This window comes from Columba livia, chromosome 1, assembly GCF_036013475.1.
Source record: "Columba livia isolate bColLiv1 breed racing homer chromosome 1, bColLiv1.pat.W.v2, whole genome shotgun sequence".
Taxonomy (NCBI): Eukaryota; Metazoa; Chordata; class Aves; order Columbiformes; family Columbidae; genus Columba; species Columba livia.
The window spans coordinates 185,211,230-185,225,227 of record NC_088602.1 but is presented as its reverse complement, the minus strand read 5'-3'; the positions used below and the strand labels follow the sequence as shown (position 1 = coordinate 185,225,227).

At 39.6% G+C, this 13,998-nt stretch overlaps 1 protein-coding gene across 7 annotated transcripts in view; it reads right to left on the bottom strand.

The window, feature by feature from the left end:
* MET (MET proto-oncogene, receptor tyrosine kinase) overlaps nucleotides 1-13,998 on the bottom strand; it is a 92,534-nt gene that overhangs the window by 56,094 nt on the left and 22,442 nt on the right. For all 7 annotated transcript variants that reach the window (XM_065048792.1, XM_065048788.1, XM_065048793.1 and 4 more), the window contains one exon: nucleotides 355-546. In XM_065048792.1, coding sequence (XP_064904864.1) covers nucleotides 355-546 — 192 coding nt within the window. The remainder of the gene's footprint in view (nucleotides 1-354; nucleotides 547-13,998) is intronic.

Below are 13,998 nucleotides of genomic sequence, written 5' to 3'. Positions count from 1 at the left end.
GTTGGAGCATATTTGATACACACCCAAGACAGAGCTTACAGTTTAGTTTCCTTTGAAAGAAATCTAGTTTTTATGGACCAAGACTGCTCTGTGAACTGAGCCAGCTGGAGTGAGTGGAAATCATGGTAGAATTTGCTCCAAAAACGTTGTTCCAAACCACAAAGCCCATGTAAACACTTAAAATGCTGAATGCTCTATTTGGCACTTTGTTTATATTCCAAAAACTCCATTTTACTCAGCAATTTCAATTTTATAATGCCCTGTTAAATTGGGGTAATATTGCTCCTCCCTTTTCACCATCCTGCTAAACTCCAGTATGTTTTTTTGTTGTGAAGATGTCGTAGTAATACTTACCTGCATGAAGCGGCCCCCTGAAGTTCCCAGATTAGCAACGGTAAGATTCCCTTTCGTGAAGACAGATATTGAAGTTAACAGGACACTGTTGAACTGGCCCATGAACAAGTCAACCCTCTGCAAAGGAGTCGTAACTTCTAAGCGATATTCATCGTCTTGTGCTCTGCAGTACGAAGCATTTCTTGAGAAAGCCTGTTTGAAAATGAAGTACAGATGAGTACAGTCTTTACGAGTAGGCATAGATCTTTGTCAGAATGAAGTCATTTAGCCCAAATGCATTTGACCAAAAGTATTTTAAAATGTTTCAAACTTAATTGCTTCATCAGTTATGATGTTCCGTGAGGAAGGCAATGACTTCTTAATGTTATGGGAATGTTTCTTTTAACTTTTTTTTTTTTTTATCCTGTCTGTTGGGAATAAGACATAGGGTCTTTATTTAATCAGATGATATGCATATAACCACATATATATCAAGGTGTCCTTTCCCTTAGTGACTTCTATAATGCTGCTTCTTCAAGTGTCTCAGCATTCTTTGACTGCAGAGCCTGCCCAAGCAACACACCTGCTTCTAAAACAGTGATTCCAAGAAAATGATTCTCTAAAAATGTTGCCTTTTTTAAACCTTTTTTTTTGCATTAAAATTTCCAGTATCCTTCTCCTTCTAATCTCTTTTCACCACCTTTTTCAGTGATAAGACAGAAAAGGGGAGAAAAAGATGGAGAAAGAGAAAAGAGAGATAAGCCAGGAAAAATATGTTTCTGATTGTACATTTAAATGAAACCATGGGGAAGCCAGCCTTTTATAATTACTTAGGCTGTTGCATTGATCATCTAAGGCTCATGAACTATTTTGTCCAATCTCTGTCTGTCTTGAGTGTGCTGCATTGGTTGCTGCATTTGCAGAATTTTCTCTTTCAGTTTGGGAATAGAGACTATATGTTTTTAATTTTCATTGGAAAAATTCTTGAACAATACACTTTAAGTTATCTCTCAAGAAGAATATAACCTGCTGTTCTGACAATTCAATAGTAATCTATTAACTGATAATTCCATTACTATTGATACTACATCATCTGTTTTGGTGAGATCATACAGATAATAACAGGCAACCCCCTTAAGGATTTCTAGCCAGTTTAAATTTGGAAGTCATCTAGCTTGTTCCCACTGTGATATACTTTATGAATAAACATGTAGGGAGATTATATAGGATTTTAGGGTGGTTCCCTCTGTTGAAATCAATAGAGAGCTTCATTTTCCTAATTTTTTAATTGATTTTTTTTGTTTTTACAAACATGTTTTTTAAAAAGTCTTTTAAAAAGTTTGAATTAATCCTTTTAAAGACAGTCAGAGTCTTTACACTAAACTGAATAGATCTGGAGCATACTCTTAAAGAACATGTAGGAGTAAAATTTTATTTTCCCATTTTCTAGATTCAGATGTTTTTCCCTCCAAGTATTATGAGAAAGCAAAAAATTTCTTACTGGCTTAACTCCACTGAATTCTGAAAAAAACAAAACAAAACAAAAACAAGGCATTGAAAATGCTATTGACAAAATGTTCAAGCTAATGGCTCAGTCCTTTACTGTTGAATTGTAATGTTTCTGGACTGTGCACAGCAACAGCACTGTTGGGTGAAGTTTTCTGTGATCCCGAGGACTTGCAGTCAGAACTGGTACCAGCTTTTCTCCAGGTGCCCCGTCAACTTACTGCATCATTCAGGTAAAAACCTGTGCAAGACCAAACAAGAGCAACTGAAATCTCTGTGCACTGCCTCATGACAGAGAAAGCGGGCTCCTAGATTGGATCTGGTACAGCAGTGACTTAACAGTTTGGTCATCCACATGCTAAAGGGTTTGCTGTCTCAGTTTTGGTATTAACTGTTAATGTATGGTGTGTTTTCCTCATCAGGAACTGAACTAGTATTTTGAACTAGGAACCCTGAATACACTTTAAGTATTTTTTAACCCAGTATTTGACTGGGTTAAATCATCAACAGACAAATTTAGCTTTTTGTTTGTTTGGGTCATGAAATAAGCTAAAAGCTATATTCTTTTGCACTGATATCCTACCCAGTCTAAAAGTATTTCTGAAACATCTGTGCAAAGATTACTCATACAATGAGTATGAATAGTTCAAGTGCAGAAAGATGTATAGTTTTCATGCTTTTTGAAATAAGGCAGATTTCTGAATTTACCCTCCCCCAACTTGGGATCTCTGCTCTTTGCTGTAACTCCTTTTTTTTCCATAAGCAAACAACTTTGGGGAGAGACGTGCTAACCTCAAAAAAGTACTTCCTCCTATGGAGTCATCTCAATACAATTTGAACATCCTGACATGCCTCATGAAACCCTGTTCAAGTTCTTTTTAAGAAGCGAGTAGATTTCCCTGCTTGCCCCGTACACCTTTCTTAGCTTCCCCAAAGTTAGCTCAGTAATTTTGGGTATCTGCCCAAGAACCTGCAGATTGTTCCACATATGGCTCTCTTACAAAACCTGGTGCTTCATGGATTAACCATAATGTAAGGTTAGCTGTTTAAAAAATAGAACAGCTTTGATCTTTGAGAAGAAATGCGGAGATTAAAAGGCTACTTAGAAAACTAAAGGAAGATTGATAACACAGAAAACTTTGGTAAAGAAGCTGCTTTAAATTAACTCTTTGAAGCCTGAATCTCTCCCTCGCTCCCTCTCCCTCAGGATACACATAAGTATCCGTTTGGCTGTCAATGTGGAAAAATAACTGATGTCAGATGATGCACTCTGGATATTATGCCAAGTGCCAGTGACAAATCACACAACTATTGAAATAGACGATGAGAGGACGGGAAAGTGTTTGGGCTTGGCTATATCGCTTCTCTTGTAGGAGGTGCCAATCGCACCTGTGATTCACAGCGAGGGCTTTGTGAAGCTGGGGTAGGTGTGCCACTGGAATGCAATGAGGTGCGGGCAAGCCCTGCGTTTTGGCCCTGTGCAGAACGGTTAGAGATAACCAGCGCTATCTTATTTGTTCATAGGCAAAGTTGTAGCGTTACAGAATTTATCCTGGATTCGGTCCACAGATGATGGATGTGCCAAAAAAGTCTCTCGACATCTTTGAGCTGGGCTATCGGGAGCCGTCACTGTTTGGCAGTTAACTGATGATTTATACATCATATTCAGTGAGCATAAAAATAATATTTTGGACAGAGTTGCAAATTTGAAGCCAAAAGTGGAAAGCAGGGAGGAAATCTTAAAGCCACTAACGAAAATCTCAAAAAAATACCCAGTTCGGTCAGTGTCAGAGCTTATCACAGTCTAGTCTCTAGTCTGAATACTGGACTCGGGGAACAAAAAACTCAAAATTTTAACCAAAGACTTTTCATGAGCTTTTCTGTTATTTGCAGTGACTGCAATTTGGAGAAACACTTTGCCTGGCTCGTCCTTCTAGAGCTGGCCAAAACCTTAAAAAAAAGTTCTTAGTTAAGTGCAGTGATCAATTAGAAAATGGTATTATGTGTAATGTCTTGATGTTATATGTCTTGAATAAATTATAAATTAATGACTTAGTCACTACAGAACATCTCTTACTGTCTTGTGAGCGATTTAGAGGACATCACTAAAATTAAAATTTAATTTGACCAATTGGAGAAATGATCTGAACGTGACTAGGTAAAATTTCCTAGTGTCAGTTATGAAGAAGAACTCAAGTGGAAGTAGGAATAAGCAGGAGTCTTATTTCCTCCTGGTTTGTTTATATGACTTTTAACTTACTGGCTGTTAGGAATCAAGCTCCTAAGTATGAACTTTTGTTTTCTGCTATGGATCCTCTTGAGGGAGTCTCCCTCAAGAGCAGTAGGCTCCCACAAGTGCCGACAACTTTTCTGCTTTGAGCATTTCTATAGCACAACACAGAGCAGGGGGAAACGAGCTACTGCTAAATGAGCTGGATCTTGATATCTGCAAACAGTAAAAATCATTTTCCAAAGAAACTGCTGTAGACTGAATGCATAAATAATTCTACACAACAAATTGATTCCCAAGATGATTATAACCAGAGGGGGTGTATGAGTTGCTTATCTCTTCTGTTGCGGAGGTCAGTGAATTAGGATGAGTAATAAAACTACAGTTTTCAGGAGTGTGTCCTATTGGAACCAAGCACATAATAGTGAAGAATTTACATGCACAGCAGACTCTGAACAGGAAGAGTAACTGTGAGGAACACAGAAGAACCTTATCAGATTTTCCTCTAAGTTTTCTTGTTTATTTTTAGCCAATACAGTTTTTCTGTTCTGTAATACATTTGAATTTTCTGGGTAGTTTGCAGTATTTCTCTTCAGGTAAGAAGTCCAGTTGATTGCTTCTTCTCTCCGTGTGAAATACAAGAGGTGGAATTCTGGCCCCAGCAACTCAGCAAAGTCAGGGTGTTGCCTGAAGAGGATGAGTGACCTGATCAGCATCATGTTGGAGATCTGTTGGAGGGCTGGAGTTAGAACTTGTATTCTCTGTTTCCCAGTCCCATGTAAATAAAAGTGAGGGACTTTATAAATTCGGTCTATCATTGTTACCTTTCAAAGCAATTAGTCCTTAAATTTCATAAATCTCATAAATCTTCTCAGCTATCACACAGTGGTCTTTTTGTCGCTGGACTCAGAGATGACTACTAAGATCCTTGTACTTATAGCCCTTTGACAAAATGGAAAGAGGAGAAAAATAACCAGGACAAACTTTCTCAGTTCTGTCACATTTACAGACTCTTCACTTGATGCCTTCTTCTGCCAGTTGCCTTGGCAAAGGGACTTTCTCCCTTCTCCTTTCCCATGTGATTTCATGCCATAGCTGGTCAGAGTCAATAAAGCATAATGGAGAAGAGGATTAATGTATAAATAGCTTTCTACGATCCTAGCCCAAAAGAATATTTTTTTCCTCAGCAATTTGCAGGACAGAAAGATTGTGAAATGGACAAAATTTTACTACTAGCCATGCTAAAAAGTCATAATCACATTTATTGTTCTCACTATAACTAACTGTCATAGGGTGCCTGAATTCTTTATGGTTATGAGCACATTCAATGATTATACATGGAAAAAATACGAACACATTTATTTTTTGGAAGTAATTGACCAGAGAAGAATCTCTTGTGAGCAAATTCCAGCGCTGTACAACAGGCAGGAGAGAAGCCAGCCAGAACTGAGGAACATGAGAAACAGAAATTCTCTGGATGTAGCATGTTGGCTTTTGCCAACGTGATCAACTGCAGTTCACAGCGAGACTCCTCACCCGCTGGGTCAGCGAAACGGCAGTGTGAGTTCCCAAAATTTGCTGCTGCATTTCCAAGAGAAGCAGTTGTGGGAAACGAAGCAGAGGTGGCCATAGATCAGTACGGTCATGGGTACTGTATCATAGCAGGCCAAACGCACACAAATAGGGTTCCTTGTGGGCACCAAGACTGCATTACATTCATATTCTCCCATTTCACTTCCTTTATTAAATATTATCAATTAAGAGCCTGGGTCTTTCATATTGAACTATTGCACACATTCATACTGCTAGAGTCAGTAAGTCTTCAAAAAAGGTATCCCAAATGGATGAATCCGCTATTATTTGCTGCAGAGACTACACGGAAGTTAGACTAGAGCAGTCTGCTGGGGATATGCAGCATGTACCCCACCTTTTGCTCTCACAGCACAGAAAGACAGGTAATTTCCATGTTAATGAGGCTGTGATAGGTACTAGGTATGTTGAATTTCTCCCTCTTCTTCAAGCCCTGTTTTGTCAAACAACTAACTTGTTCTTCTCAAGAACCCCATGTTCTTGGAAAGTGAAACAGAAATCACTCAGAAGTCACATCACGAGAGAAAAGTATCTGAAAACACAGTATTCAAAATGCTGTGTGCTTTGTAAAACAGATTTCTGCACACCAGCACCAGAGACCATTACCAAGTACGTCTTGTAATCCTAAAGAAGGGAAAAGAAAATAATGAATGGAATAGCTCAATTTTGCCACTGTATGAATATTTACGTCCTAAACAATTCCCAAAGAAGCAGATCCACCATGTTTCTGGTTTCTTCTTGACCAGTGACAGACTCCTCCAGGGTGTAGGTGCTGCTGAACTCAGTCCAGCATTCACGGAGAACTGAACACGCCTGGGGCAGGGGACTGGCTTCTCCTGTTCCTAAGAACTTCTGCTGAGGCACTGAAGCTTTACAGTAAAAAGGGTAAAAGAGTTTTTCCTCTTTTTGTTTTAAGAATTATTTCCTTCTTCTTCCTTCCTCCTCTTCCCAATGTTCTTCATGATTTTGAAGGCAATTCAAAGACTTTTTTTTTTTTGCAAAATACAGGAGAAGTATGTTCCCTTTCTGAAAACGAACTTTGCAAATCTCAACTGTGAAGCAGGAGATGTGAAGAAAAAGCAAGCAACTGGAAACAGTCCTTTCAGATGGAAACAATCAAGCAATCCTGACTACTCAGTGTCCACTTTTATGTGTTGCTACTGCCTGGAGATGGTCCGAGTTACACAGGAAATCAGCCCTTCAAAATACTACTTGTTGCAAAATCAGGAACAAGTTACCGGGAATTGTTGAAGAATTTATTATCTTCAAGCAACTCTTTCTGCTTCAAGGACTTGATCTAGAGCTCACTGAAGTCCATGGAAAGATTACAGAAATTTTTATGAAAAGAGAAATGTTTTAAAGAACTCCATGGATGTAAGATTTTATATAGTGTGATTCCACTATCTCTTAATACTTGTTGCTTTGATTTACTTCACTGCTAAAATAAAAATGGTGAAGGAAGTTACTGTACTGATGCTCCACTTAAGGTAATAGGTAAAAAGACATCCAGGTTAAATGTAATTAGTTAATACAAATTAAGATGATTACATGTTCTATTGTCAAGATCATTCAAAGACTTATTTGCTTTTGTCATTGAACAGTGCTGCATTAGTTCTCATAATCTGGTTAGTGCATTAGCAATAAGTAAATCCTATTGATTCAGCAGATAAAATGGACCTAAGTAATCTTTGTATTTTGCTGCTTTCCCTTATATTAATTTAACATTTAACTCAGTGTACAGATTATCAAAGGAGAGGTGTTGAGTAATTAGACATTTTGAAGAAACAATAATGCATCGGATATGTTGTGTTGATAAAAGCAGTTTTGCTGCACATTTGTAGTGTGCATCAGGTGCATTTTTCATATAAGTCCTTATTTACATGGAAGCTGTGATGAAATGGAAAAGTTGGGAATTCCAAGTAGACCAGTTATCGTAAGACGATGCTGAGAGGGGAGACTCTTATTCCAAGATAACATTGCACAACAACCACATGTCTAGCCAAACAGTGGTGCAAGAGATGTGTGGGATAGAAAGGAGTCCAGAAAATAGGAGAAAAATCACACAATTTGCCCTAATTTCCATAGGCTGTGTATAGAAGCAAGGTAACATCTGCCTCAAGAAAATGAAGCTCTCGTCACTTCTCACACAGTCATTCCTCCTCTAACATTTCATTGTTTTCAACCACCCCACAGACGGTGCAAGTTAATATTTCTTTGTGACCTACACTTGCTTTCTGAACCATTTATCCCATAGATCTTCTTCCTTAGCAGTTTTTGGTTTGTTTTCTAATTTACTGTGGGATTTGACTCTGGTTTTACTTGTATGTTTGGAAATGAGGAGTAATTGCACTCTGATGCAAAAGCTGTGTGAGATCAGAAACCCACATGCAACCTAGAAAGTTTGAGTAACACAACACTCTCCTGGATAATAATTACCTACTGCTTCTTCAGTGAGCAATAATGACAGCAATATGTGGTCCTGAGTCAGATCAAATAGAGTAAGTAGAGAAACTGCTGAGGTAAGGCTGGTGCTGAATGAGCTGAAAGGCAGATGTCTGCTTTGTCAGGATTTATGTGTCTCTTCATCGTTTGGCAGCAGAACCTGAGGAAAATTCATTGCTCACTTAGATGTCTCAACTACCTACCCAAGCCAGGTGGGATGAATCCAGGACTTAGATCTGCATGCAGGGCACTGCTGATTCAGCTTATCTTTCTCTGGAACATGGAGTTGTTTACAAAGAAATCCAAGCAACTCCTTTAGGAGAGGCTGACACAGTCCCATTGCAGAATAGCCATCAGCAGATGAGACAGGAACTTAATCTAGGGCAAAGGAGCATTAGAATTTGGTCTGAACCCAGAAAAAGAGGCTTAGATCTGAATATTACACATCTCTAGTGAGTGTCTCTAATGCTGCATACCTGCCAGTTGGCATTTTAGACATCTCTTGTCGTGGGACTGTAAAGGTAAATTTGCAAAATTACATAGGATAATAAAATTATTCTGGGTCCAGTTCTAGTCTTTAGCATTATTTAAGGGCCTTCTGAAACTCTGAGACATAAAGAACACATGACCAGAGAATCTAGAGATCCATGGTAAAAAAAAAAAGAAACCAAAACAAAACCCAAACAGACAAACAAACAAAAAACCAAAAACCTTTCTGCCTGAAATTATTTCTGTGCAATTCGAGACAAAAGCAGTGGAGTCACTCTTCCACACTAATAACCAATAGGCAACCCTACCTTCAGTGGAAAAATTTAATTAAAAAGTCTGGAAATGGAACATTATTAGTAACTCTGGCTGATAAAGTAGTGCCCTTTGCAGAAAATGGTAGTTTAAGGGATTCCACTTTTTCACAGAGAAATCCAGCTTTCATCGAGAAGATGATAAAACACCAAGAAGCAGCACTGGGAGGCAAACAGAGACAGGCCCTTAGCAGGACATCAGGAGAAGGAAAACTGTATTTTTGGCAGCGCTCAGGAAATAACATGTCAGCCCCCGGATCCCATAGCTCCTGATGCTCACAAGAGTCTGCAAAGGTATTTACGGCTCAGGACGACGCAGTACTTTCCAAAGAAACTCCCCGACCTGCCTTTTTCCTTGCCCTGTCTTTTTCTGGGGAATTCCCTCATGGTGGTGTCCATGTGGCCAGTCCCAGGGACAGAACAACCCTTACCTCGATAGTTACACCCCTGCTGAATCAGGTCCAGCCTGAGATAACCATACCCATACTCACCTACACCTATACTTATACCTATACCTATGCTCATACCATATCCCTTACACACTCATACCCACATCTGTACCTGTATCCATACCCAGACCAACACCACCCCCATATGCAGTTTAACTGGAGTTCAGACTCTTTCTGCAATCCCTTAGGCAGTAACTGCTACATTTATACAGTCCTAAAATTACCTTTGGCCCTTTAAAGGCAGCCATGAGGCTGACGTGGCCCTGGGTGAGAATGAGTTTGACACCACTGCCTTAGGCCATACCATTTACCCCAGTCAGGTCTTGCGTGGCCCCATGGGTGGATGGCCACATACTGAGTGCTGGAGGGGAGCTGGGAGGTGAGCACGCCCGGCCTTGCGATGCATTGTACAGGGCACAACGGGGACCCTCCGGGTACCACCTGCTTTCAGCAAACAGGCAGTGAGCACAGAACAGGAAGGTGGATGCAGCCTGCCACCTTCCTACTATGGTTTAAGCCTGTTTTAAAGGGTGTCAGTGCACAATGTCCATCATGCAGTCCTTCTCTGTTGATTCTTCTGAGATGTCAGAACCCATAGAGAAGCTCGCAAAAAAATCTGTATGGATGGGAGCAGGCTTTGTGCCAGGCAGAATGCTGTATGCCATTTGATATAGCATTTCCAGAAGAATAAACTACTGAGCCAATCCGATGGATTCCAGTGTCTGACTTTTAGGGAAGATATTCAGGGACATTCTACTTGCAATATATAAAAAAAAAACCATTTCCTCCATGCTGTGAGATTATCTAAACAAGCCACATCAACCCTTCCTAATCAGAGAGATGTGGTGTTATTTTTAAATCTGCCAAAAAATTTTAAGCCAAATGGTGTGGGATACTACAGTTACAGGGCCTCAAAAGAGTTATTTGTCTCTGTTTATTTTATTAAATATTCCTAGGCATACCCTTAGGATGACAGATCAATAAGTGCCTTTGCGGTTTCCTGATAGAAGGCAGCAATTATTTTCTTCCATTACAATATAAGCATAACCCAATTTTACTCATCTATCATGTGTGTAATGGTAATAAAGAAGCATCACCATGTGTTTATTTTGCTGTCACTTTATCTTTTGTTTTGGTGATTTTCTGTTTTAATTTCGTGTTCTTCCAAATGTTTGTGCCTTGCATTTGACAGGAGTGGTGACCAGTTTGTCTTGCTTTAGGACACTTGTTGGGAACACGGTGGCAAAAGCTTGTCTGTGGTTTCTCTTTTCCTGTAAGGTGAATGGAGTACTTTAAGCTTTCACCTGAACTTACTTGTAGAAGAAACAAAACCACAGGAACTTTAAAGAGTTGAATTTGTATTTCATTGTTAGAAGTGCTTTTCCATGGAACTCAACAGTGATTGAAGTTGGGTGTTATCAGAGGAGAATTAGGCTCACATTTGTTTAGCATATAATGGATGCAGAAAGGCTAAACAAAGCCCATAGGATCATGATCTAACTAATAATAACTGCAATGTATACTTGAGATTGTCTAGGCTAAACTCAACCCATCTTCCTCACCTGGAGAATCACATTTAATCCACAACAGAGGTGCGTACTACTGGACTACGTCTGTAAATGAGGTAAGCAGCATTTGCGTCTTCATCTAAGTACTTTGCTTTGAGGAGCAGCACACCAGGGCTGACAGTGACTAACTGTGACCAAACACACTCTGCTAAAAGCCTACATCCAGTTTTCTCTTCATTGTGGGTGAGGAGATTCCTGAACAGTGATTCAAAAGCCTCCAGAGCAGCTACCTCTGAGATATCTTTGTCCTGACACGGACAATAAAACCCCTTTACTATGACTCCAAATATTTCTATTAATTCAAAGCCAGTTCTGTTTCCTCCTTGCTGTCATTGTAGTGACACCCAGCTCTTCACTGAAGGAAATTATTAGGAAGTGCTAACTGGTCACAGCTCTGCTGAGGTACGTATGATATGAATCAGATGCATCACTGGACTCACTTTTCCTAACCCTGACCTCAGTGAGTCCAGGTGTTGACATATGTATTTCACTTAAACACAACTGGAAATGTTTTATTTTAATTTTATAAAGTTTTCCATGAGCACTGGAATGAGTGAAGCATAGTTGTGTCTAGATTTATAACTTGCGGTTGGTTGACTTTGCTATCCAACTAAGCTCTGACAGAGACTTTTCCCATGGGTGAGCAATACCTGCTTGGATCCCTGTGAATCCTTCTGATGCTTATAAAGGGGCTTTTTACACCTCATTGGTTTCCACAGCCTGAGCATATATTGGATCTATCGCTGGATTCACACCTGGATTCACATCTTTAAGATTTCTTATTGTTGAAGTTGTCAGGACAACTAACATAAAGACAAGTATACAATAGTATGACCACATAAGCTTCATTCCTTCAGGAAACTAAGAAATTTTGTCAACAATATCAAGATGAGTTTAAGTATTTTTGTTTTTTAAATGCTTAACATCTCAGAAGAACAGGTTGAGGAAATGTTTTGGATATTCTATTCTGGTTTATTTTGGTCTAATTCTACCTTTAGCAGCCTCAGACTAAACAGTCCCGAGGGACAGCCACTTAAAAAGATGGACTACCCAAAGTCCAACAAAATTATGTACAAGTGTCTTGCGGGACTTTTTTTGATAACATGAAATGGGCTTCATCAATCAGACTCTAACTGTAAATTAGCAGATAGCACTCCCTTGCAAACATTGCTAAAGGCTCATTTTTCTTTTTAATGTTGAAGTTAGTGGTATACCATATTCACTGCTCTACTGTTTTCACTGTCCTATGACTTAGTCTCACAGTGGTCAGTGCCTTTCACTTGCATCAGTGGTCTGTGGTTTCATTCTTTCAACATCAAAGAGAAAGATCATCTTGGCTACATTACAAAAAGCAAGTTTTGAATTTTGCCAAGATAAACTGTGACAAACTCTCACAGTTTATAAAAGCTTTCTTTTAAGTTGAAGGTGACTTACGGGAAAAAATGGGTTATGCCCTCATGCACATTTTTATGATATACAAAAAAGGGCCTAAGAAGAGTTGAAGGGTTTGGAATTATTTTTTTTTTAATTATTATTTTATCTCCAGCAAAATCAAGGAAGACCAGAATTGACATTCCTGACACAAACATAAGCAGAAGATATAACAGGTTTCCTCCTGCCTGCTCCTTCCCTTTTTTCACCTTCCAACCTTGCTGGTCTATTTTACACACCTGAGAAAAACAAGTGTATAGAGGATGCCTGGCAAATTCTTGTCAATCTTTTTGGCCAATTGAAACCTGAAAAAACCTCATGGGACACTCTTCACTGGAGCCTTAATGAGTCCTCTGGAATAAAGCAAAGATAATGAAATGGCAAAGCTTGGCAGTCTTCATATTTCACTGTTAAGCAAACAATCAGGAAAGAAATTTCTGACTGCCTTTACGCCATTTAAAGTAACCACAAGAAATCACAGAAACATTTTTCCCTTTATCAGTTTGATGTAGCAGAAATCAGAGTTTTGATGGCATTTCTTGAAAACGGGCCACTATAATAAACCGTCTGCAGCATACAACATTCAGTTCTGATATGCAAAGCAGCAGCAGACTCTGGAAAAGCTTTTGAAACGGGAAAGTACTTCCCAGCATGTGGAAAGTGGCAAATTATTCTGTCAATATTTTAATGGTATACTTTGCTATGAAAAGATCACCTTATGAAACAGGTGTATAAGCAAGAACAGAATGAGATAAGTTAAAGGCCACAAGCTTTAAAGACAGTCACTCATAAATAAAGTGCCCCAGGAATAAGGAAAAAAGTACTTTCAGAGAAGAATAATGTTCATTGTCAAAAATGAACTGAAAAAATGAAAAAAAAAAGATATTAAGATCTGAAATGAAAAATTAGGACAGCAATAACACAGTGAAGAAAGATAAGAAGTTACTGTGCTGAATGTTTCCTAATTTGTTTTCAGTTCCTGAAAATTACCTTACCCCCTAAAAAAAGAGAATAAAATGCTATGTCTGTTGTGGCTGCTGGATCAGCCTGTATCTGTGTTGAACACCTGGAGCCTGTGATAAGTAGTTGCCCCCCAAATGCCAAGGTGGTTGTGATGATGCTGAGACTGGGTCCAGCTGCTCTGCTGAGCACATTCCTGCTACTGGGCCAGAGCAGGTCTCTAATGGATGCTTCTCCCAGACCCCCCATCTCAGCCCTGGCAGTGAAGAGCAGCCCTTTCATGCAAGGCCCAACCAAGGCCTGTGCCACTGCCCCAGAATGATGCCCTGCGCTGGGCAGCCATGCTGAGGAGGACTCTGGTGGTATAGGGGTGATGAAGGCCTGTGGTTCCCACTCTCACCAGGAGCAATCCCAATAATGGGACATGACAGATCCCATCCAGACCCAAATGCAGCTTGATCTGTTGCTCCATCCTGACACAGGCCTCATCCCAGCTCACATGGCTGAGCAGCGTCCCATCAGAGGACACTGTGCCACCCCTGGGCTCCAGTTCTCTTGTATCTGAGAAAAGTAAGCTCCCCAGACAGAACATTTAAGGCGCTGCTGCATAAGCAGGTATGATTCAAAGCTGTAATGTTTCATGTTTCAAAAAAAACGTTAGAAGTACCCCATTCCCAGACACTGTATTT